The 26366-nt window shown below is 41.3% G+C and overlaps 1 protein-coding gene across 2 annotated transcripts; it reads left to right on the top strand.

Moving 5' to 3' along the window:
• Nucleotides 1-11911: 11911 nt before the first annotated feature.
• TEX30 (testis expressed 30) lies at nt 11912-22065 on the top strand. Of its 2 annotated transcripts, XM_032801029.2 has the most exons (6): nt 11912-12016; nt 12253-12323; nt 15108-15338; nt 18014-18065; nt 20027-20232; nt 21492-22065. In XM_032801029.2, the coding sequence occupies exons 2-6, from the start codon at nt 12306-12308 to the stop codon at nt 21663-21665; spliced, it is 681 nt and encodes a 226-aa protein (XP_032656920.1). In that variant the 5' UTR covers nt 11912-12016; nt 12253-12305; the 3' UTR covers nt 21666-22065. The 2 variants fall into 2 exon arrangements, with proteins under 2 accessions (XP_032656920.1, XP_032656913.1); XM_032801022.2 differs by lacking the exon at nt 11912-12016 and having other exon boundaries at nt 12102-12323.
• The last annotated feature ends 4301 nt before the right edge of the window (nt 22066-26366 follow it).

Genomic DNA, 26366 nt, shown 5'->3' with positions numbered 1-26366 from the left:
CCCACAAATTCCCTCCCTTAAGCTTTGAAAAATCCGGTTTCCTGATTGGTCCTCTTGTCAGGTGTTTGGTTCCCTTTGTTAACCCTTTACAGGTAAAAGAAACATTAACCCTTAGCTATCTATTTATGACATTTTTATATTAACATATGATAGTAGTTATCTACATGGAGAAGTAATAGTGGGAAAAGGTAGCTAGTATCATGTTGACCAGGCAATTCTCTTTCAACACCTTTTAGTCCACGCATCAGTTTAGCAAACTTTAATTTATGCAATAGAGAGTAAAGCTGAAAGTTGTTTGCCTTTGCTGACGAAGAAGATAACTATGATATTGTTATTAAAATTTGGTGAGCATTTCATTAAAATAATTAAAGTAACATATGGAAAGGCATGCTTTTACAAAAGGATGCAGAACCCCTCCCCTCCAAAAAACCACCCAAGCATGCCTTATATATACAGGCAGAGCAACGTGACTTCAATATCACTAAGGAAATTCTCCGAAGAAATCATCTAGTGGTTGAAACCTTACACAAAGAATGTCCAGAAAAATTACAGTTAATGTTGGACTCTGGCACATGCAGAACAATAAGCACAGTAATTTGTGTTAATGAAAATGCAAGTCACCTGGGTTAATATTTTCAGGTGTAACTAAAGGATTGAGGCACCTAAATCCCATTGACTTTCAGTGAGAAAGCGGTGGAAGCATAGGGCAGGAAGTACCATATAAAGTGAAAAGGGAAGCACCATTAAAACATTCCTCCTAAGAGCAAGGAGTCCCCTGAGCAGAAATGTGGCAGGTGCAGCAAGGGAAAATATAGAACAAATGAGATCTGCTTAGTCAGTGAAACGTGTGTGGGAAACGTCAGAGAAAAGAACACTAAGAGGACTGAAACCAGAGAGATAAACCAAGCAAGTATGTGTGATGCCTGGGATGTGTTATTAAAGGCAGCATTCATGAGCAGGCTTGGACTGTCAGCGTCAAGATTTATCCTACTACTGTTAAATTTAAAATTGATTCAGGAGCAGAGGTGACTGTAAAGAGACTTTTAAGGAAAAGAGCTCTAGCCTTAAACTGGAGTAACCCAGGGAAGAACACTATAGTCCAGGACAGACAAGTTGCCTAAGGTCTGGTCTACACTACAGAGTTAGGTCGATGCAAGGCAGCTTATGTCAACCTAACTATGGAAGTGTCTGCACCAGTGGTTCCCAAACTGAGGTTTGTGAAATGTTACAGGGGGTTCTTGGGAAAAAATTCCCTAATGGCAGACAGAGCTGTCCCAAAGGAACCCTGGGCAGCACAGGGCCAGCAGCCCGGAGCCCCTGGACTTCCAACAGCTAAGCAGATCAAAGTAAGCATATCTATCACACTGAGATTTAAACGTCAAGACTCTTTATAAGAAATGGAAAGGGAGGTGGATATTTTTTGCTGTTTTTAAAATTAAATAAGCAACTAGTATTGTTTTTAAAATTATTATGAAGAACAAGTTTAAGCTTTGTTGTAACATGTGGTGTTTGCCTGGACTGCTCAAGACCTGAATGCTTGTGTAGGAGGAACTCTCTGAGTTGGCTTCTTAAATACCTTCATGTTGTTTCACGTCTGATACTCTTTGATGAAACATGGGAGCCTTGTCTTATAACAGACTTATTCAAAGTGATACAAGCTACGAAAGTGAGATCTTGGAAGAGCGTTGCCATTTTAATAATGTAAAAAAAATACTGTAATGATAAATAATTAATAATAAATAGTGTGTAATAAGCATGTCATAAAAACAAATTTTATATTTCCAAGATCACTTCTTTTATAATTTATACTCAGGTGAAGGAGAAAATCCCTGGAAATTTTCATTTTTAGGAGGGGGTTCATGCAACTTGATATTTTAGTTAAAGGGGTTCACAGGTTGTTAAAGTTTGGGAACCAATGGCCTACACTTAAATTTTGCTCCTGCCAATGTAACTGTCCCATTACGCCGACTTAATAACTCCACATCCACAAGCAGCGTAGAGTTATGGTTGATGTTATTATGTCAACACAGTGTCAGTGTTGCTTATGTCAACTGTTACTGGCTTTCAGGCACCATCCCACAATGCCCACACTGACTGTACAATCAATACAAGCGCTCCAGGTGAGGACATGCACTGCTAACACAAGCAGTGAAGTGTAGACATGCACAAGTGATGTAATTACTGTGGTGGCTGTATGCCAATTAAGTTAGGTCGACTTAATTTTGTAGTGTAGACATGGTCTGAGTCAGTTCAAGAATAAAAGAGTATGTATATGACACCCCAGTCTATAATGACAATGCACTGCACATAACCTCCTAGATTAAATCAGAGCCATTGAGATAGATCCCATAAAACACGTAGTGGAAGCTGGGATGGTGTTTCGTGAAACTAGCCTCTTAAAGAAAAAAACAGTTTGATCCTCTTGAAAAAGGGCCTATATCTTTTGTGCTCAGCACACTCTGCTTCCTAAAGTGAAAGAAGAACTGGATAGGAAGGTGAAGAATGGTGTAATAGAGCATATTCCTGAACTGATAGAGTGGTGTTTATTGTACCACTTATGAGAAAAACGGACACCTTCATAGCATCATAGACCTAAAAAGACTTAATAAGCATTAAGGAGGGAAAAGTATCATTTCCCCACTGTGGAAGGTGCAATCTCTAAGTTAACCAATGATACAACAGTAATCTCCTCACTAGATGCAGCTAGTGGATTCTAGCAAGTTCTGCTCCACCCTGTCAGAGCCAAACTAACAACTTTTAGAACACCATTTGGAAGATATTTCTCATGTCACCATCTGGTCTGTATAACAAGCATCCCAGAAATCTTTGAGAGAAGTGAGAGAGGTTCTGCAAAGGGTGGAGGAAGTGGAAGTCTATATGGATGCCATTTTAGTTTATTGACTGTCTAGGGAACAGCATAACCAAAAATGAAACATGTTCTGACGGCAATAGAGACTGCTGAAATACATTTTTCTCTGTCTAATTGTATGCTACACCCAACTCAGCTACTGTTATTAGAGTGTGTAATTGGCAAGTATGTCAGAAGCTATCCTCCATTTTTGTTTTGTTGTTGTTACCGTCCATGTTGGCCTCCCTTCTTGTTGCTTAGTTTGGCATTCTTTTGGTAACCCTCACTTCTGATTGGGTAATTTTGAAAGAATGCTACCCAACAACAGGGATAGTGGCGGGAAATTTAGAGAGAGAGAGAAAGGTCACTTGACCCCAGAAAAAATCTGCCTAGTAACACTAGGTTATACAAGGGCTCTAAACCCTACAGAGGGTGCTGTCCACCCCAGTGACAGTCTATGCTTGCGCTCAGTAACATCAAGATAGAAGACTGAAGACACCATTCTTGTTCTTGACACCTATCTATTCCTGTGGTTTCTGTGGTTCCAGTTTTTGTTGGTTCCCTATGTTTCTGCCCAGCTCCTTGGGACTCTTGATCATTGCTTTTGGTTCTCCTCTGGTCTCCCTTGTAGATTGGTAAAGTAAACAGTTTATGTAATCTTTGTATCCACACATGTTTAGTTCTGGGTCTGGGCTTTATGCCTCTTTTGAGTAAACCATCAATTTGTTTGTAATACCCCCCCTTTTACTTTAATCCTTTGTGTCCTTTAATTGAGATACAGCATAATTCCAAATACATTTCCTCCCCTGTCACCATCTACAAGGTAATGGAAGAGAGATCAGTATGTTGGTGTCACTAGGTATAACCCTAGGTAACTCGGGAGGGTGAAAGATCACGAGTGTCAATGAAGCCCTCCTGTTGTAGGCCTCAGTGAACCATTGTTCCTCCATGTTTTACACTTTGTGTAACCTAAGGTGTTAATAGCTGTAAAATGTAATGTCAGCTGTTAGTTTTCTGATTGTAACAGCAAGTTCCCTGCTGTAATACACTGGAGCTAAATTGAAGCAAGTTTCAAGGTCGCTTTTAGATACAGCATACATGTCTATGCAGCAGAAAGGGGGAGAGGGAGGGGGAAGACAAAGAAGTGTGTGAGAAAAGAATGCTGCAGCCGGACAGAAGAGGGAGGGGAAACGGGGGCTTGCTAGTCAGCGAGAAAAGTTCTCATGGATATAAAGGAACAGACTGCTTGTTTTAGGTGTGCTGGATCTGAGGCATGTCAAGTCTCCCAGCACCACTTTGAGATCTCAAATAAACTTTGCTTGCTTCTCTACCCTGGTGTGTTTATTGGCGCAAGCACTCCGGGCATGGACCACTGTTGCTTGCCTCGGCAGCCTCTCTGCCTGCAACAAGTACACATTGCTAAAAGAATTCTTCAGCAAAAGACTCCATAAAGCTGCTGAGCTATAGAGAAATGTCTGTAACTGAGCTCAGCTACTTATTGGTCAATGAATTTGACCAATAAGTCTTGGGGTATCTCCTAACTGTCTAAAATGGCTCTGGATAAAGAATGTGTGGCTGAGTGATGCAGGCTTTCTTTAACCAGAACAGTCTGAGGTTTACTCAAGTTTAAACTAAGAGACCCACTCCTGATAAAACTGGATGAGAAAAAATACTGGACACCAGCAGTTGACATTGGATGTTGCCTACACATACTCAGAGACTACGTTATTGAAACAGATTAGGGTCAATGGTACAGAAGAAGCAGGCACCTACAGCTGGTTCCAAATCCAGCTGAATTGTCAAGTTACCCCAGCAGCAATGGTATTTGCACCATAATCTTAGTCAAGGGAAATAATCTTTCTGAGATGAGTTCTGAATCCATTGAACAGGATTCCGCATCCCCAAGATCAGAATATGATCAGCTCTGTACAAGTGGTAAAACTGGGGACACATTTGGATCTATAAATTGTTTTTAAATATTAACTCTTCTTAAAGAATGTTTATACAGGAAAAGAGACGAAAAGTGGATGTTGGGCACTACTAGGCCCTTGTCTTCTCAGGCATTAGCGCTCCTTTGTGGTTCAAGATATCTAATTCTGGAGTCCGTGGTAAGTATTTAAACAATAGCTTTATTTATGAAAGTAAAATAATAAACACTGTAACGCTGATGGTCAGGCAGAGACTCAGCAGGACAACCTGGCTAGCAGATAACTCCTGGACAGATAACTTTAGATAACTGGCATCCATATGCAGTATATGTATTAACTATTAATTAACAATTGACTAATCAATACAAAGCATGAATCAGTAATTGATAGGTAAACAGCTTAACAAATCAGAAACTGATGCTGGGTAAACTAGTAACTGTCGATGGATAGAGTAAGACTAGTCCCCTTAACATGAATCCTAACTATAACAAGACTTGGATACCCGTGGTCCTCAGATCCACCAAGGTCACCTATCAGATACCTTTACTGACAGCTCCTAGGCTCCACTGATTCTTCTGGCCTTATACTGTTAGCACAGGCTACAGTGGATATGTTCACTGTTTCTTTAAAATTATAGTAGGAAGTCAAACAATAGTGGGGCTAAGAAAAATTTACAGTGAAGCACGGAGAGAGAGAGGTTTTAAGGTTAATACTGTATTCCTTTTTCTAATAAGGTGATTCTTTATCACTGTTAAATGCAAACGTTTTGTTGTCATTACTTTCCCATTCTCTTCCAGCTCCGTGGATAGCCTGGAAAGGATTTGATTCTTATCAGTAAATGTTAGTAAACATTGATTTCACTATACATATACAAATAAATGAAAAAATATCTCCATCGATTATTGTCAAAATTTACAGATAGGCAAAGCGAGAAAAATGCTATTTGAGAATGTATTAGAGTCCAATGTTAATGTGTATAAAATGTGTTGTAATGAATGCTTCATATTTACAGTTTTGCTAAAACTGCTGGCTCTAGCATTAACAGCACTGCAGCTAATTATGCAGCATTCATTAGTGTGTTGGGGTCAAAACTGAGGAAAAGCATAAATCCAGTTATGTTTGTGGTGGGGGGAGCACCTGCACTTGTACGGTAACAGAGGCCAAGTTTGTTGTTTTATTTCAATGATGGGTTGCAAGAAGAAATCCATAGAGGAATATTGCAGAGAATACCCTGACCTCAAACGTAAAATGGTGAAAAAGGCTGGAAATGGAAAGAAGGACATTTTGTGCTGCAAAGTTTGTAAAACAGACAGTTAAATTGTACTGCTGAACATTTGAGTAATAAATCTCATCTGAAATGAAAAGAAAGTCAAGCAACCCAGAGTTTAATGGAAGCCTATTTGGAAAGAATGAAACAAACGAAGCAAGAAGCTGCAGATTTTCTACACGATCTAGTACATGCGTTGTGCTTTGAGGTGATTCCAGTGAATGCTGTCCACAGTTCAAGTTTTTTTATTAGCTCTGCTCCACAAATATGCACCAGCAGTGTACACTTGTCCAGAATTGTCAGCTGGAAGAAAAATACCTTCATGAAGTTTTCACTGACCATTAAGCTTCAATTAAGGATCTTTTGCACGCTGACAAATTCTCTTTAGTAATTGATGAAACCCCAGAGCTTGCTGGATAGTCAACAACTAACATCCTGGCAGTGTTTTACACTGATAAAAATAAATCAATACTATTCTATTAAAATCCTCTACTGTCCTTCACTGCAATGTGGGAATCATTTCAATTTGGGATCAAGATATATTGTGAGAGTATGACTAAATGTGGGAAACCTGTGAATTAACAGTGACTTCAGGATATAAATGCTTAGTAAAGTATTTGAAAGAAATATCCACACCTGCTTCACATTCCATGTATTGCTCACCTTTTGCATGTAGCCATTAATCTTGCAATCATTACCGAGTTCCACAACATCAGTGAATTTGTGATATATTTTCTAGTGATGTTTGAATGTGTTAACAGGAAAAGGCAAGCATTTTTTCAAGTTTGTGCAAGCAACAACATGAGCCTCTCAGGTTTGCATGTGCCCTGTTGTGTGGTGCCATCACGCTGGTTTTTCCCGCTCAGAGGCAGCGAAATTCATTCATGCACATTGGGACAATGAAAGACTTTGTCATTAAAGAGAAGGATGCAGTCATTTCAAAGATGGCAATGAAATTATACCAGATAGTCAAGGATGAGGGAAACCACCAAGTACTGTATTGCAAGTTATCTTTGGGGAATATCCCTGGGGCTCATTTGCAAATGGAAACAAATGCACCCTGATACATCACACAGATACATTGCTTAAATGCAATTTACAAGTTGCTGCTGATGTAGATAATATCTTAAAGGAAGTGAATGCAAGTCAATGAGCTTCAAAATGCAGTTCTTTTAATCTGCATTGCATGCTTTCTCATCAGAATTTCAAAATAAACTGAAGGCCATTTTATCTCACTATGTACATGATGGACTCTGCATTGGGTGCTTTTCTTTGCCAGCAATAAAGTGTTTGATTCATTTGTGGAGGCTCAGATGTCACACAATTTTAACAACTATGAAAATATTTTCCCTTGCAAGGAAGAAGAGTTCAAGCATGATTTTGACTTGTACATGCAGTGGGAAATGCCTTGTGATGACAGCATAACAGCACTTGAATCCTGGAGAAGTGAAACCCAATCATAGGCTGTTATGTTCAGTATAACATTATGTGCACTTGCAGTGCCAGTAGTTTCAGGGTCTGTGGAAAGCTCATTCAGTCTGTTTGGAAAAGTTCAAGACAAATGTTGCATGTGCTTCTCTGGAGACTGACTTGGGCAGCTTAACCTTTTGTACTACAAAAAGGAAATAAGATCACATGTGGAGAGCTTTTGAAATCTGGACTCACCTGCTGATTTTACCAATTAAATATGTATTCCAGTACCTGTAGCAAAAGGCCTGAGGTGTTTTTTAAAAAAAATTTTATTGCTTGACCTTCCAAGATGTGGGAACTGAAACTTTATGGGAAAAATCCAGTGATTTTGATTTTGAATTAGGCTTGTTACAAATGGGCTAGCCAATGAATAGTAAAAATAGTTATAATTTGTTGATTTAGGGTGTGTCAACACCAGAGGTGAAAGTAAGCCTGTACAGTCCGGATTTCAGTAGCTGACAACACTCAGGTTATATGTCAAATGTGTAGAGCACATTCAATTGCTCACGGCGGCTGTAGTGACATTATTCAGCATCTTCAAACAAAAAATTACAAGGACACTGAACAAACTAAGTGTGCAACTCTTAAGTGCTTCGTAATTTTATGTTACGCAAAATACAGAAGCTGATCAAATACATGCAAGTGAGGGACTGTTTGCTTATCATTCTGTGTGCCACAAATAGGGTGACCAGATGTCCCCATTTTATAGGGACAGTCCCGATTTTTGGGTCTTTTTCTTATATAGGCTCCTATTACCCCCCACCCCATCCCGATTTTTCACATATGCTATGCGCTCACCCTAGCCACAAACAGAGTTTCACATCTAGTGATTGTACCTCACAATTGATTAAAAAACTTTACCAAGCCAAGTTGTTCGCGCACACAAAACCTGAGACAATAATTTGTAACATATGAGCTCCATTATCGACAGAAGAACTGCAGTGTGATTTACAGAAGTGCTCATTTATCATACTTACCATGGGTGCATCAAACGAAAAGCTATTCCTTGTTCTTGTGCACTATTTTCTTCCAATTAGTGGGGTAAACACAAGAATTATTGAGTTTTCTTCTCTACCATGTAAAATTTCTGATGTGCCGTGCGAATTTCTAAGTCAATTGATTGAGAAACATTCTCTTAATGAAAAGTTTGTTGAGCTTTGTGCAGACAATGCCAATACAAATTTTGGTGGTGCTAAACACGGTGGGAAAAACAACGTATGGCTAAAACTGCAAGTCAAACTAGAGAAAGAGATCTTTGGTATTGGTTGCGGTGCTCACATCGTTCATAACTGTCTGAAAACAGCAGCTGACTCTTTTCTGACTGACTTGGAGTCCTTTGCCATGAAAGTTTATAAATACTTTCACATTTACACTGTTCGTGTCAAAGAACTAAAAGACTTTGGCCGATTTGTCAACCTCAAGTATTTTAAATTGCTAGAACATGCCGACACAGGATTCCTTTCTCTTGGACCAGAGTTAGACAGAATTTTGTTAACGGGCTGCAGTCTTCAATGACTTTAACTGTGGCTTGCTTTTACTAGTAAGCAAACAGCCACCTTTCAGAAGATGGTAGAGGCAATCAAGAAAAACTACTCATCGGTGACAGATATTACATTGTATATTCGTACCCTTCAAGATAATTTTAGCAGAGCGGCTCAGAGAAAGATTTGTCATGTCACACAAAAAGATCCTGTTGCAGTCTTTGGTTGCGGGTGGGGAAATTAAGGAACAGAAATTTTACAATGCAGTTGGGAATTTGTACTCTCTGAAGTACTTGGAGCACTGGAAACCTGGCTTTGAGTGCACAAAAAAGCTTGAGTGGGCCCTTGTTGAGAAGCATGCTGTTGTTGGATAATATACAAAGTAGACTTGCCACTTGCCACACAAGAATTCCCACTCTAAGTTTGATAGATGAGAATCGTCTTTTTGATGAATGGGCAAATGCAAAACCAGTAATGTCCTGTCTCTTCCTACTGCTCTACCCTGCCCTCTGGTTGCTTCTTAGTTTGCAGTTGTCCCGGCACCGTGGTCCACAGGTCTCAGCAGACTAGGGAATCCTAGCTCCATCCAGCAGACCTCCCCCTGGGAATGCCATCATGGGGTAGTCCCTCTGTAGCAGAGTGCAGATCTGCCTCTTCCCACCCACTCCACCACCCTTTTAAGTACCTCCGCCAATTGGAGCATGCCTAGCAGAGCTGTTGAGGTGGGGTTCCCCAGCCCAGGTTTGTTCTGGCACCCTTCTCTCTTCAGAGCGGGATTTGGTTTATCCACCCCATCAAACCAACTTTTCAAACCTCTGCCCAAAGTTAGATTCTTAAATCCATATTTTGGCACCTCAAGTGAAATGGCCTAATTTTTAAAGGTGCTCAATTGTCAGCAGCTCCCTTGGACTTCAGTGAGAACAGGGGTTGCTCAGCATCTTTGAAAATCATTCCAATCATTAGATGCCTAAGTATGCATTCAGGAGACTAACTTTAGGCACCCAGGTCTGAAAATGTTGGCCTGTATCATTGTGATATTAGTAAGATATTCACTTTATACTAGAATTTATAAATTACATATGCAAAGATTAATAAAAATAGCAATTAAAAATATTAAAATACCTTTTTAATCTTGCATTTAATACATACATTGTATTATGGGAAAATTCATTTTAAAATCTGTAGCTTCTGTGAGTTTTAAATGCCCCTGATCTCCTAGGAAGAAGGGTTTGGGCAGCAGCATTTGTAGGAATGGGGGCAAGCAGAGTAGTTCACCTCTGCCCCTGTGAAACAAAACAGTGCAGGCACCAACAGCCTGTCTTTTCCTAGCACATGCAACCACAACAGCATGAACATCTTCACCGCCCAGTACAGTAACTGACATTAGCTGTCCCATATTTAGTGAGCTGTTCATATGGAGATGGACTTTAACTCTTGAGGGGGAGAAGACTATCTTGCTTACAGCTTGGAGAGAATGAACACAAAAAAAAAGGGTGTAGATGGGGAGCAGCTGATTCAACAAATGAAGCACAGGGGCGGCTCTAGGAATTTTGCCGCCCCAAGCACGGCAGGCAGGCTGCCTTCTACAGCTTTCCTGCAGACAGTCCGCTGGCCCTGTGGCTTCAGCGGACCTGCGGGAGGACCGCCTAAGCCACGGGACCAGTGGACCCTCCGCAGGCAAGCTGCGGAGGGCAGCCTGCCTGCCACCCTTGCGTTGCCGGCATAGCACCCCCTACGGCTTGCCACCCCAAGCACGCACTTGGCGTGCTGGGGCCTGGAGCCGCCCCTGGTGAAGTATAAGGTAGAGAGTTAGGAAACAGGAAAACGTTTAACAACTGGTAAGCATTTGCACAAGAGATGGAACAAGCAAGAGTTGGAGGAATATATGGGAAGGACTAGGCAGGGGATTAAAAAAAAAGTGAATACTGATTTTTTTTTAAATAGCAGAGCATACTGACATAGGTTACAGAGTAATTAGGTAAGCAATCAGGGATAAAAGAGCAGATAATGAAAACCATACATTTCTTTTTAAAATTATGTTTCTTCTTTCTCCCTTTCTTTTGTTCTGCTGTGTATGTTGAGTATTTAGATTGTAAGCTCTTCAGGGTAGCAACCTGTCTTATTGTGTCTAGAACCTAGCACATTCTTGGATGATTTGTAAATAATCAGTACTAATAATAACAATGTGAGAGTAATCTCTGATCAAACTACATTTATTCAGCCCTGTTGTAAAGCTCTTGGAGGGAGCACTGCAGCAAATAGCGCCTAATATAACACAAGGAAACCCAGATATGGAAATCTCCCAGCATTTTGTCTCTAGCATTCTGCAGGGTTTCCCTAACATGACAGGGTCAGCTGCCAAGGGGTTCAGAGGGGGAAAGGGGGATCAGGGCTGGGGTAGGGAGTTGGGGCATGAGGAAGGACAGCGGTGCAGACTCCAGGCAGCACCTACCTCAATCAACTCCCAGAAATAGCAGCATATTCCATCTCCAGCTCCTACACAGAGGTACAGCCAGGTGGTTCTCCACACTGCCCCATCCCTGGGTGCCGCCCCCACAGCTCCCATTGGCCACAGTTCCCAGCCAATGGGAGCTGCAGGGGCAGCACTTGGGGCAGGGACAAAGTGTGGATGCCTCAGGCTACTCCTATGCCTAAGAGCTGGAGGGGGGAGAAGTGTCAGCTACACAGAGCGGTAGCAGGCAGGGAGACTACCAGCCCCATTAATTGCACCTTTAGCAACCCACTCAGCAGTGCTAACTGGAACCACCAGGCTCCTTTTCGATGGCAGCCCTAGCGCGAGCTAGTACAGGAGCGAAACTGCTTTCCAACGGCTGATAAAATGGGGGGGAGGGGGCTGCGCGCGCGGTGACGCGGAAGCGGTTAGTTTCAGTTGAACGCGAACTACAACTCCCAGCATGCCCTGCGCCCGCGCATGCTCCCTACGGCCATCGGCTGGCGAGGCTGGGCTGCTGCGGGGCTAGGGCTCGGCCCGTTCCGCGGGGGAGAAGGAGCCGTTTCGGCGGTAACCGGCCCGGCCCGGCGCTGCAGCGCTGTATAGGGGCGGGGGGCGCTGAGCCTGAGCGAGCCACTCCACGCCCCAGGTATCTGGGGGGAGGGGTGGATAGTAACCACCCGCCTCCCGTCAGTCGCTGTGGCAGAGCCGTGCTTCGCCGCTGGCCGCCTGTGCCTGGTGCCTGCCCACGCGGGGTGCTCGAGCAGTACTGGGGACGAAATATAAAAAAGCTCTTTTTATTACAGAGATTTGCCCTGGTGTTTTCTGAAAGGCAAGCGGCCCTGCCCGTCAGAGCAACATGGGTGGTTTTACTGAGGTTCGTTTTCATTCCTCGCTGCAAGTTCATTTCCTGGACGCAGGGAGTTTTTACAACCTGTAAAAGCAGCAGAGTCTGTTAGCGTGTTTTACTGTTGCTGGAGTAACCATTATTTTGTTTGACTATTTGACGAAGTTGAAGTAAACTATTAGACGGGGTAAATCTAATCTGTGCAGTATCAGTTAAACTTTCAAATGCAGGTGGGGTTTTATGGTGGTTGTTACCTTCCACTTCTTGATATCTTTAAAGAGGCTAAAAGGAAACTGTCAGATCAAATTTAGCTCAAAGCTCAGGTTTTACAAACAAACTTAAAAAAAAATCAAAATAAATTATCCATGGAGGGGTGGAAAATCTAATGACAGATTTTTGAATGAGAGATTTATTGAATAAATAAATACTCTTGTATTTGAACCATCAAAACTTGTAGTGTTCTGCTAATGCTCTGTTAAAATGGACAACTAGCTTTCACCTTTTTTCCTTTCTATTTTAATTTGCAGAAGAGGTTGCATATTTTTCTCTTTAGTGCAGACTTCACTATTATGATTCATGTTTTGTCATCACTGAGAGAGGAATGATGGTTCAGTATTCAGTCCACTTGGCACTAGCCTAGGGTTTAGGACCCCTGTATTCAAGTCCTTGTTATGCCACAGACTTGGTGTGTGACCTTGGGCAAATCATTTAGTCTCTTTGTAGGAAAAATTATACTTCCCTATATCACAGGGGTTTTGTAAATACATTAAAAAGATTGTGAGGTGCTAGATGCTATAGTAGTGGCTCCATATACATATCTAACAGATGAGTGCACTATGCTTTATTTGGGGCTGTATCTTAACTCCACTGGGAAAATGCAGCTGGTACAATTTACAGCAGTTACTTGTATATATTTCAGAGTGAGCTGCTACCAGTGCTTTGTGGTCTGCACTGCCTTCTTTTGGAATTGACCTACACAGCCTTAAATGGCTTGCACTTTTTATGCCTTGAGAGTCACCTCTCACCTTGTGCAATACTGCTCTAATTGAGAACTGGAAGTTCTGGATGTGGAGCTCCCTTGCTATATTTAAAAGACGGGGCTACCAACATGCATTTTGTGTTGCAGTCATGCTTTTGACAGCCATATAGTGCATTCACATATCTTACCTGAAATGTCACTTGTCTAGGTGAGCTGTGGGAAGGCTACAGGCATTCACCTACAGTTCTGCATTTTGGTCACTCATTAGAGGTACCTGCGGTGCCTGTAGACAAGGCAGTTAGTTGCCTTCTTTCTTGCTGTTCCTTCTATTTGACCAAGACCAGGAATGAGCAGCTGGAGGAGAAGATGCAGCAGCAGCAGCACAAGAGAGCCTAATACTGGTCTCAGGTCTCCACCCCTATGCTAGGCTCCCACCCAGCCACAGTATCCCTTGCCTCCCCAAGAGTGTCAATACCCTCAGCAATCCCCAAACCCCCAGTATCCTTTATTTTCCAGCAGCCCCAACAACCACCCACCTAACTTCCTATTTGGATTTCCCCCACTGGTACCCAGCTATCCACCAGCCACCCTCAAGTGAGCCTCCTCACCAGACGGAACTGCCAAGTTTTGTTCAGCTCCATGCCTCACTTCCAGCGCTGCTCAGGGAAGTATTGAACATAAACTCAAGACTATGGTTTATGCAAATTATTTGCATATAATATACAAATTAGCTTGTTAAATAATTTGCGTAAAATGTCAAACTAAGCAGAATTAAACTTGGCAGCTGTGCAAAAAGAGGGAACTACTGGCAGGGCATATTTCCTCAGTTTTGGAATTCGTTAGACCCAAATTACTCTCCCAGTCCAAAATAGCTGAAATGTATGGATCTTTGTGGGATGCTGCAAGATGTATCTTTTTACAATGGCCTTTGGGAAAAGGAGATGTTATTTGAAGGACCGTATGTAGGGAAGAGTGGTGCATTTTTCCTCATTTCTCCTTTTCTATAATGTATAATCACGTATTGCTATGTTGTTTGTTGTCCTCTTGCATGTTTCATTGTTTTAAATAGCTGCCAGAGGCACTCAGAGTATATGATAGGTGCCTTCTTTGTGATTATTTGAAATTGAATTAGATAAATATTTTATTTCATATAAGTGCTTTATGGCACTCATCACCATAATATTTGAGCCCCTCAAGCATTAAAATTAAAGGGACACTGTCAATTTAAAACATTTTTACCTATTGTGGTTACATGTAATGCCTAAAATTAATATACTGAAAGAAGCCAGGTTCATTTTTTTTTCCTCAGGTGACTTTGTTCATTTGAAAGAACTCCTTTGTATAGTTATTTTTTACTGTTTCACCTGCATGGCTTCTGCAAGTGGTTCTACACATGGGTGAGAGAAATATTCTAGAAATAGGAAACTATTATTGTTTAAAAAAAATTGAGGGAGTAGGCTGTTATGGTACCTGACAATATATTTCTCTCTCTTGATCTATGTAAATCTTTCAAATTGACAGTGTTTCTGTGTGCCTCACAACTCCCTTGTAAGTTAAGGAAGCATCATTATCTTCATTTTACAGCTGTCTCAGTGTCTCCAGAATGATTAATGATTTGTCCAGGTCACCCAGGAAGTCTTTGACTGAAAAAAGAATAGAAGAAACTAGATCTCTCGACTGCTAGTACGTTGCCTTAATAGCAAGGCCATCCTTCATTCCTTTTGCATCAAAGCACAGAACAGTGTGATAACTGCAAATTATTTATGGCATGATATCCTGAATGTACAAACTGGAAATATTTCTTTCTTTCTTACTTTTTAAATTTTTATTTCTAGGTTAAAGTGAAGATACCTTTTGGAAATAAATACCTAGATGCTATTTTTTCTGTCCCAGACAAGATATTAACACACGGAGTGATTCTTACTCATGGAGCAGGAGGAGATATGAATTTCTCTCATTTAGTTTCTTTGGTAGACTATCTTGCATCCCGTGGACTTCTGTGCTTGAGATTTACCTGTAAAGGCCTTAACATTGCTTATAGGACTAAAGCATATAAAACAGTTGTGGTAAGAAAAGACCAGCTTGTATTTTAAATTCTGGAAAGTTTAGAGTCACAGCAGCACTCCAGGCTACTCGTTAAATTAATTTCGTTTTTATTAAAATCCACTTAAGCCATCATGCTTTTTGCATATGTCATTTTCTGTCACTACTAAGTATTAAAATTAGGGTGACCAGATGAGAGGGAGAAAATAGCAGGACACATGGAGGTGTCTGCCGGGAGAGCAAAAAAAAAAAGAGTGCTGCCGCGGGGGGAAAAAAAAAGTGAAATATTGGGACAAATTGGCCAGGATGTGGGATAAACAACTAAATATTGGGACAGTCCCGATTTTATCGGGACGTCTGGTCACCCTAATTAAAATGCTTTTGTCATAGAATTTACGGTCAGGAGGGATCATCAGCTCATCTAGTCTGACCTGTATCACAGACCTTGCAGCCGGCTTGGCACCAAGCCCAGCAGCCGGAATTAGAGCCCGATATTACAGTCTTCAGAAGACTAAACTAAACTATTGTGTGCCACAAGCCAAGAACCGGAGGGACTGGGGTACCACCAATGCAGAGAATTTATTTGATTAGATATACCCAGATGATCCTTGCAAGTGACCCCGTTCCATGATGCAGAGGAAAGTGAGTAACCCCAAGGTCCCCAGTCTGACCTGGGAGAAAATTCCTTCCCATTACCAAAAATGGTGATCAGTTAAACCCTGAGCATGTGAGATAGACCCACCAGCCAGGCACCTGAGAGAGAATAGTTTGTACCACCTCAGAGCATCCCAGCACTCCATGTCCAGTGTCTTATCTTCAGCTGTGGAGGAAAAAAAAGCCAAACAGAGTATACCCAGGGATGGAGAGGGGCAGGAGAATTTTCTCCTTGACTCCCGTGGGAGCCCGCTGTCACCACAAGCAAACATCACAAATCTTGCTCATAAGCGTACGCAGGTCTGTCTTAAAAAACTAACAAATTTGTTTCCCCGCACAACTTCTATTGCAAGGCTGTTAACAAACATCACTCCTTTGATGGCTAGAAATCTAATTTTCATCCTATATTTACGGACAGTTTATACCCATTTGCCCTTGAGCCAACATTTTCGTTTAACTTAAATAGTTTTCTGCCCTCCGTGGTGTTTATAATTCCCCCAACCAATATATTTATAGAGGGCAATAATATTCCCTCTTAACTTTGTTTTGCTGGGCTAAACAACCCAAACTCTTTTAGTTCCTCCTCCTTGTGTAAGTGTTATATTTGACATCCTACTATAGGAAGCTTTTAGGAAGACCCTCTGTTCTTTTTCAGCCCTGGGGCAGGTGGGAGTGAGTACAGCCCTTGAAAGAGTGCAGCTTATTCCTGCCTTCCTCTTGCCCACGCCAGCTATGCTAGCCAGAGGGTAGGAGTAGGAATGCGTGGTCGAAAAGGGACGTGGGCAGATCTGGTCAGCACTGCTCACTGGGCCATTAAAAATCTGGGTGGCCACCCACAGCAGGCCTAAGGCAGGCTCCCTACCTGCGTGGGTTCTGCATGGCTTCCAAAAGTGGCTGGCATATCTGGGTCCTAGGCGTAGGGGTGCCTACTCCCGCCCTGAGCACCGGCTCCCCAACTCCCATTGTCTGGGAACCGCGGCCAATGACAGCTGCGAGGACAGTGCCTGCATCTGAGTGAAGCACGTAGAGTCCCCTGGTCTCCACCTAGGAGCCGGATATGCCAGCCGCTTCCGGGAGCAACCTCAGGTAAGCGCTGCCAGGCTGGAGTCCACGCCCTGAACCCCCTCCTGCACAGCAACCCCTGCCTGGTGAAAGTAAGTGAGGGTGGGGGAGAGCCAGCAATGGGGGTGGGGTGGAGTGAGTGGGTATGGGGCCTTGGAGAAGGAGCGGGTCAGGAACAGGGCCTTGGGGACTGGGCAGGGCAATGGTGTCTGATTTTGTACAATTGGAAAGTTGGCAACCCTAGGTAGGAGGTAGACCCAAGACTTTGTCCATACCTTGTATCTGGAGAGCAGGCGCTGCACTCTGTGTCAGAGCTGCACCCAAGATTCAGGTAGGCCTAGGAAGTGAGTCAGGGAGTCGTACTCACTTACCTTGCTGAGTAAGACTAGAGCACGGTCCAGCCCTCTGAGGTTCCCTTCACATTTTGATATCAATTGTTTCTACATGTTGTGTGTTAACACTGTATTTTACTGAAATTAGATCTTGCTAATATTAATGCAGGCCTTCTGAGGAACTTTGTGTTGAAGCTTCTTTAAAAGTACACAATAATGTTTTTCTAACCAGATTGTTGGTTAGGAAATCAGAAATATTATATTGAAAGTTTATTTAGAGAATGCTGGCAGGATATTTCTTGTTTTTTTAAAAAATATTTTATTTATAATTCATAATCTTTTGGTAAACTTGGAAATTGAAAAGTCCCATCACGTTGATCACATCTACCTTAGATGTATTATTGGTGTATTATTGTAGGGTAGCTTGTGAGTATTAAGCTTGTTAAATTGTTCTTGCTTTAAAAGTATTGCAGATATACTTGGTTTGGGGTGTGAGAAAGCAAGGAGAAGAAACTCACATATAAATAAATTGACTGTTTTATTGGGGGAAGTATCCAATTTCAGATTCTTCAGCTGCAACAATTTTTTTTATCATATATCTTAAAATGCTGTCTTTTAAACAAATAAAAAATGCTGTTTCATTTCCTTAGGAATATTTAAAGTCCTCTGGTGAATATAAACTTTCTGGTGTCTTTCTTGGAGGTAAGGGGAGGGGTGGATGTCTTTGTTTACAATCCTAGCCCTTTTGGTGGTTTTAAGAGTACACTGTATAATTATCCCATTCCTGAGGATTGGGAAAAATTGGGAGTCCTCAGGATTGATGAAAGAGGCCATGAAGCCCATAGCTCCCGAGGACTCGACACAGTTATGTCTTAATCTATTATTTGACCCATAATTTGACACAGATGTAACTGAGGGAGAATATGGATGGATATTTAGGGGGACTGAAATCAGATGATCAGTTTTGATTTCCATATACTTCCAATTAAATACTTCATAGATAGTGTCGTTTACTAGTATTGCATGTCAGGTAGTTAAATAGCATGTAATATACAGAACAGTACTACTTAACAATATTACTTCTACAATCTATTCTTCGGCAATAATCTTACTTTTTCCAGTACTTTTTCTCATCAGCTGTCTAATTCCAAACTATATATGAAAGAAACTATATTTTTCTTTATTAAAACTGTTTCCATACAAAGGTCTGTAGTGTAGAAAATCTATAATAGAGTAATAAGATCCAGTTCTTGTCTAAAAGTTACTCTTTGTCACGTTATACTGTTTAATGTTTGTGGACATTTTATTTAGCCATGTGAAACCCATATTAGATCCTGGACTTGCAGGGAACGGGCTATGACAACCTGTCTCTTGTGATCTGTAACTTTGACAGTATGCATAACTCAAGTTTTATTTAATAAAACATACACTGCATGGTAAACTGAATGTCATTTAAGTATTCACCCCATCTGTACACATTCTGTGTCTGCATGTAGTAGCAGAACTATAGAAAAGATGGATTTATAGATATATGTAGATATATATACACACTCACGTGTTATCAAAGGAAAAGGAATTCATATATAGCATAGGTCAGTGGAATAGTACTTGCTTATACCTGTTCTAAATGTGCTTCCTTGTATAAACGAAACCTAAAAACAAATTGGATATCAAATACACAATTTTTTTTAATATTGAGTAACTTAAGAAAAATACTTAATTATATATTCATGAATAGTGAAAGTACTTGTGCCACTAGTATCTTAGCTCTTCTTGCTGTTATTCAGTACTCAGACCATTTCTCTAGGTCATCTTGTAGGTAACGGCGTCTGCCTGGGGGTTAGTAGGATTTCCTTGATTCCAGGATCTCCAGTTCTCCTCCCATTAAGCTAAAGGCAAAAACCAACCCCCCTCTGACTCCAACAGATGCGCAAACAGTTTAATCCAGCCATCTTCAGAACCTCAGTTGAAAAACTTGATCCACCAGCTAATGTGGCTTCTTTTGGGGGAGATACATTGTCATTTGTAGAATGACCTCACGCATTTTTCATCTTCTCAGTTTGTATCCATATGTTTACACTGGAGTTTAAAGTAGTAGAGTAGATACTTGAAATAAATCCACTGTATATGTCTTGGCCTGATTTGAAGTGTGGGTCACAGGAACTTTTTTTTTTTTACTACTAACCAATTAAGGCAGCATGGAAAGAATCAATACAATGTCCTTGTGGTACAAGAATATAGTAAACCTTGTTCTATAGTATTTCAAAGGTCCTGAATTCTAGTTTTTCTGTGTTCTTCACACATCCTACTTAAATATGAGTTATTGCCCACTTCATGACATTCTACCCTGCTTCCTTCCCCACTCCCCAAAATAAGTATTTCATCTTCTGATCCTCTCTTGCTCTCTTTATAATGGATGTAAAATCATTAAGTGCCCGCAGTTCAATTATCTGACAGCACCAAAATTCTGGGTGGTGATCTCCATTGTCCTGGTGAATGAAAGTCTCTCAGCTGCTCTTTCAGTCGTTTTGTAGAGTATTTGCCATATTAGTGTTACAATGTACATTAAATTGGATAACTTTTAGGAATGGTGCTTCTCATATGAATGTAAATGATGTGATAGTAAACATAATTTTTATTCTTTGTGTTTAAATGGGAGATAGGTCGTTCGATGGGTTCACGAGCCGCTGCCTCTGTGACACGTCAGATTAGCCAAGATGACAATGAGGATTTCATTCATGGTCTGATATTTTTATCTTATCCACTGCATCGACCAAAGCTTCAGTCCAAACTCCGGGATGAAGATTTATTTTTTATTAAGTGTCCTGTGCTGTTTGTCTCAGGATCAGAAGATGAGATGTGTGAAAAAGTGAGTTGAGTTACAAAGGGGAGGAAATAGGAAACTGTTCAAATGTGCTTAGCATTAGTATCCAAAGATGATGGTGGTAATTGACAGTCTTCTCCAACCACTGATGTGCTGCAAAAAGCTCCAGGCAGGGAACTCTACCACCAAATTAAAGAGTAAGTTGGGATGCTTTTCTGATGGATATCACACCTTCCCTGGATATTGCCAGGTCATCCCTACTACAGACAGTTTATCCTTGGGGCCCCAAAATACCTCTGAACAGAATTTTGTTTGCCTTTTGAGTGGACCAGATAGCACCATATGGCAAGTATTACTTAAAAAAAGGCCTTGGGGAGAATTTACCTGATTGTTCTAAAGAAATCTTAGCTCCCCTACCATTTCAGATTACACGACATGTATACTGGGCTATACTATCAATATATTCAGTGTATTTTTCAGGACAAATAAAAATATTGCTTGCAAGATTTGCTTGCTCAGTGGAGCGCTCTCTTCCTGTGGAGAAAGGGTTCTGCAAACCAAACTCCACAAAAGTAGCCAAGTGCTAGTAACAGTCAAAATGTAATGTTCAGCAAGGTGTGGAGTTTATCTTCTCTCCTTTTCCCCACAAAGTAGATATGTGTAAGTCAGATTTGGGATGCATGTTACAGGATCCTTACAAAATCCTGCTAGGATTTAGGACTCTGTGCACTTAACTATCCAGGCCTTGGAAGTGCTTCTGGCATGTCATAATGTTATAATGAGTGGTCACAACAGAATAGCAGTGCTTGGAGTATACACTCTTACTGTGAAAATCCTTCGGTCTGTGTCTATGAAGTAAGTCCCTTCCTTTGTATTGGGGAAAATCCTACAGAGTCAGAGCTAGTCCTAAAACTATTTTACTGATATTCCATTATCTGCTGTGACCTATGAGACTGGCCTTCACATGTCTATGAAGGCTCCTCCATTTTGTTGCTGGTGTCTTGACCCAGCAGGAATGGATGGCTTTTCAGTGGCTTATGAGAGAAGACTTCAGATAGATACATTCTTCTCTTTGTTTTCTGGACTTTCTTTTCATGCGAGTGACTAACATTGGGCAAAGTACTCTGAAGAGATTAAACAGATTGACATTGTAATCCAACAGTATATCAATTGATTTAAATGTACTCAGAATTCTATTTGCATTTTCAACTGCTGCTTGTTATGTTAGGATGGACAAAAGGATGATTACGATCCACATAATTTCTGGCATGTAATAATTTTTTAACTCTTGATTTTTTTTATAGAAAATATTGGAAGGTGTGGCAAGCAAAATGAAGACCCCTACAAAAATTCATTGGGTTGAAAAAGCAAACCATGGCATGGCAGTAAAAGGACGAACACCGGACGATATTATGATGGAAATAAGCACACAGGTTTTTTTGTGGATCAAAGAAATCATTGAACAGGAGTACAAATAACTTCCAACAGTTAAACATCGGTTACATTAACCATCCCTACAAGTAAAGGGCTTGTTTAACTTGCCAAAGAGAGCATTAGAAAAGAGCTATTCCTGCATGAGGCCTACTTGATTCAATACAGATCATTCTGCAACTATTAAGTGTAAACATAAGTAAAAAATATTTTTTTAATCCAAAACCGCTATGCAATATGAACAAGGTAGTAATACCATTTTTTAAAAGGCGAAGATCACAAAACATGCAAAATATTAACGGTGGGGCACTACTTTTCTATATTTTTTTAATGATATGTACATTTTTTGGTCTGTGTGACCAAGCAATATCTGTTTTTTGTACTGCTTAGTTACTGTTGTTGGTTTTCCATCAGGGATTACTGCAAAATAAACTAAATTTTCTACTGCAGCTGAAATTTTAGTCTGATTTATTCCCAGCTGTATTGCAGATACTGGTTAATTTGCAAAGGCATTGTCATATTCAATCCTCCTTTCACTCACAACTTCTTTTGGGAAAAAAATCCATTTTTGGCCAAAACTTGGAAAAGTCTTTTTTTGCCCTGCCTTGCACAGACATTTACTCTTTTGGAAAGTGACTGTTCTGGTGCCATTCTGATTTGGTAGCATTTTACACCCTCTTTTCCCGGCCATTATTACACAAGGTGGAAAGCAGTAGAGAATCAGGCAATCTGTATATTTAGTTATGGATTTGTGAAGGGTGCAGTTACTCTATTTTATGTATTTACTCTAGTAAATTTGTAGTGCAATTTAAAAAAATTTTTTTTTCTTAGTTTCAGCTATATCAGTTACCCTTTTTCTGGTGCATGTATGTACCATGGTAACTGCAGGATATAGGATTAGTGTGTGATGTTGGACACTGCAGGCCCAGTTCATCCCTTGTGGAACTCTGTTGACTTTTTGGGCTTTCAGATGATTTTATACATATAATAGTATCTATAATAGGGCTTTTCCTGGTATACAAAAAATCATAAAAATCACACCCCCCACTGACATTGTTATATTGGCAAGTTTCCAAAGCATACCTGGCCTTACATTATTGTGCTTAAATAGATGCAGCGAACTCATTTACGACAGCAGACAGACAACTCTGTCCCTGACATACTCCTGGGGGAATTCTGCACCTCTGCTCATGTACAGACTTTATATCTCCCTCCAATTTCTCTGCTTCCCTGTAGAAAAATTACTTTCTGATTGGGAAGCAAAGGGAAGCCACAAAAGTGGTCATATGACCCTCCGTAGTACTAGTATGTTTTGGGTGCCCAGAACATTGGCCAGAGAAGTAAATTACTGTGGGGTAGGAGGTGGGACTATGAGCTGGTATTGGTCCTACCGATCGCATCACGGTTCAGCTTCTAGTCCCACCTGGGCTGGGTATGACAGGACGCCTCTTCCCTGCATGGCACAGGCTGGGTCAATCCTCTCCCCAGATTCTCCCCAGCAGGAAGCTCGCAAACTTCCTCCCTCACCTCCCCGTCCCCACACTTCCTGCACCCATGGCTCCTCAGCTGCATGCGAAGGGATCACTGTACAGGTGCTGATCCCGGCAGTGGCTAGCTCAACCCACCGTGCATCCAGACCCCCTCAGTCCCAGACTCACTCCTCCCTCAGAGCATCACTGCCTACAGTCCCAGACCCCCCCCCGCATGAGCTCCACTCTCCCTGAACCTGGACCACGCTACAAGCCAACCACACCCAAAACCCCACCCACTGAGCCTCAACCAGCTACACCTGGATCCCCATGGCACTCAGCACCCCCCCCCACACACCTGCTGAGTTCTAGCCCCTCACGCTCAGATCTGCCCATGCTGAGCCCCAACCACCTTCACCTGGACCCCCCTGCAGAGTCCCATTACCGTTGCATCTAGAACCTCTTAACAAGCCCCAGTGCATCCAGATCCCCCACTGAGCCACCTGCACCCAGATTGCCTCACATGGAACCCTCTCAACCCACACCAAAATTCCCCCCCTCCACACTTGGATCCTGCCTTGCTGAGCTCTTGCCTGCCCACAGCTGGTGCACCTGGTATGGAGGAGCAGGGCCCTGGAGCAGGCCCAGTCCTTGTGCTGTTTCAGGGCTGGGAGCAGCCTCACTGCTCTCTGCAGCCAGCCACATTTATTTGACAAATAAAATTTGCAGAATTTTAAAATGTACAAAGAATTTTTAATTTTTTGGCACAGAAAGTCCTCAGGAATGAGTATATAATTAAATAGTTCCTTTTCATAGCCACTTATGATTTCCAGACTTGAAAGCACAAAGCCAGTTAGCCCAATATTTCTCATTTTTGTCCATGTGTCTGCAAAAGTGTAATACCCAGTAAGGCTTCAGTGTTGTTGGGACAATGGGAAAACAGCACAACTTGTTTGTTATCTATGTGAAAGACTTGTTTTTGAACAGCTGCAACAGTGAAGGGAAAACTTGAAAGAGAATAGTGATTTAAACATACGTATGACGATAAGCCAACTAATCAACTTACTTGCTCAGAGTTGGCACTATTAAATTACATTGCAGCCAACACTGTGTTATTAGTGCTGGATTTGAGAGGCCAGTGCTCCCAAAGTATCTGTGAAATCATTTTTTTACTTCATGATAATCCATTGGAAGGCTAAAAATTTAAATCTGTTTGCACGCAGATATTGTTTTCTCCAGTTTCTTATTGTAGGATTGCTCATGAGTACTGGGCTACTAGCATTTATTTTATTCAGCAGAAAATACAGCATTGAAAGCATTTTAAACAGGCCTAGATGACTTGACTTAGGAGTCCATTCCTAGCCATACAGACTCTGAATTTATGAACTATAATATGAAGACAGTAAGACAATCCTCATTTTGATTGGGAAACATTCTGTTTTTAGACTTTGGAGAATTTGAACCTGATTTAGTATCATAATTGGGTCTGATCCTGCTGTCCCCTCACATATAGTGCTTCCATTGATATCAGTGTGCATGAAAGGAATGTAGGTGCAAATTAGTAACTGGTTTAAACAAGTCCATTAATTTCAGGAGATACAAATAATTTCTTAAAACAATGGACCCTGTTCATGAAAAATGATCACATTTATTTAGTATCTTTATTTATTTAGAACTTAAGTAGCACCTGCTACATTGCCTGATACAGTAATTCCTCACTTAACATCTCCTAGTTAATGTTTCATTGTTATATCACTGATCAATTAGATAACATGCTGTTTAAAGTTCTGCAATGCTCCCTTACAATGTTGTTTGGCAGCTGCCTGCTTTGTTCATTGCTTACAGGAAGAGGAGCCTGTTGGAGCTCGCTGGTGGGGGCTTAGAACCAGGCTGGACTGGCAGCCCTCCCCCATCAGTTCCCCATGCGGAAGCCGCCCAGTAGACTATCAATTGCTGGGCAGTTCAGGTGTCCCTCCCAGCACTGCAGTGTGCTGTGCCTGCCTTCTGCCTTGGAGCTACTCCTGGGAGCCTCCTGCTTGCTGTGCAGGGAGTTGGGGGAGAAGAGGGGTGCTCATGTGAGGGAGTCCCCCTCCCCTCACTGCTGTACCCCATCCCCACAGAGCAGTAGGGGACAGGACAGGGCTCAGGACAGAGGGATCTTGCTGGCAGCAGCTGTCATCTCAACTTGCTGATCTACTTAAAAAGGCAGTGTACTTAAAGGAGCAATGCACATCTCTCTCACACACACAGTATGTGTCTTGTTTCTTTTCTCTCTCTCTCTCTCTCACATGCACCTCCCTCCCAGCAGTTTGGAAAATGCATCTACTGTGTCTCTTCCCTCCATTCATGCTGCCTTGTAGTGTGTGAGGCTACATTAACAACAATGTATTAACTCTTGAGGGCTCAGCCGAGTGTTAATTCATCATTTAGCAGCAAGGCATTCCCTGGGAAATATCCCACCGTTCCACCCTCTGACTCCACCACCTCAACCAAGCTTCACAATCAGCATTGCTATGTACAGTATTAAATTGTTTGTTTAAAACTTATATGTGTGTGTGTATACATATACACACAGAGAGAGAGATTAGATTAGATACAGTCTTTTGTCTGGTGAAAAAAATTTCCCTGAAACCTAACCCCCCCACCATTTACATTAATTCTTATGGGGAAATTGGATTCACTTAACATCAATTTGCTTAAAGTAGCATTTTTCAGGAACATATCTACAACGTTAAGCAAGGAGTTACTGTGCTACTGGAATTCTCTAGATACTGCTAAACATATTTCAATTATTAACCCCTATGGCAAATTCCAGAGAATTGAAAAGAAAATTATATTTCTATAGGTTTTTAAACTGTTCAGTAAAATTGAATCCCTCCTCTAGAATTCTGTATGCTGGTTGCAAAAAATCTGTAGACAGGATATTGTTCTCTTTTTAGAGTATAGGCTCTGTGCAGAAAAGAATGAAGGTGTGGCTAAGCAGTCCTGAAAGAGTAACCTTTGGAGAAGTCATGCTCAGGAGGTTTGAACTGAATTTTATTACTTTACAGTCTTTTTGTTGTTGTTTAAAGCCAGACTCAAGGAGAAGTTGTTTAGACTTAACATACTATGTGTACTGAGTCCATAAAGCAGTTTGTGGAAGGTGCCTGCTCACCATCCCTTTGCAGAATCAGGTCTTAGAATAGTAACAACATCGCTTTTTGAAATGGTGACTTTATTAAAAAAAAAAAAGTAAAAACATTTCAAAACAGCAAGTACTACACTGTTTTGTATTGTCCA

This window comes from Chelonoidis abingdonii, chromosome 1 (assembly GCF_003597395.2).
Source record: "Chelonoidis abingdonii isolate Lonesome George chromosome 1, CheloAbing_2.0, whole genome shotgun sequence".
In the NCBI taxonomy this organism is placed as follows: Eukaryota; Metazoa; Chordata; order Testudines; family Testudinidae; genus Chelonoidis; species Chelonoidis abingdonii.
Note: the sequence above shows the minus strand (reverse complement) of the source record. Positions and strands in the feature narration are given on the sequence as shown.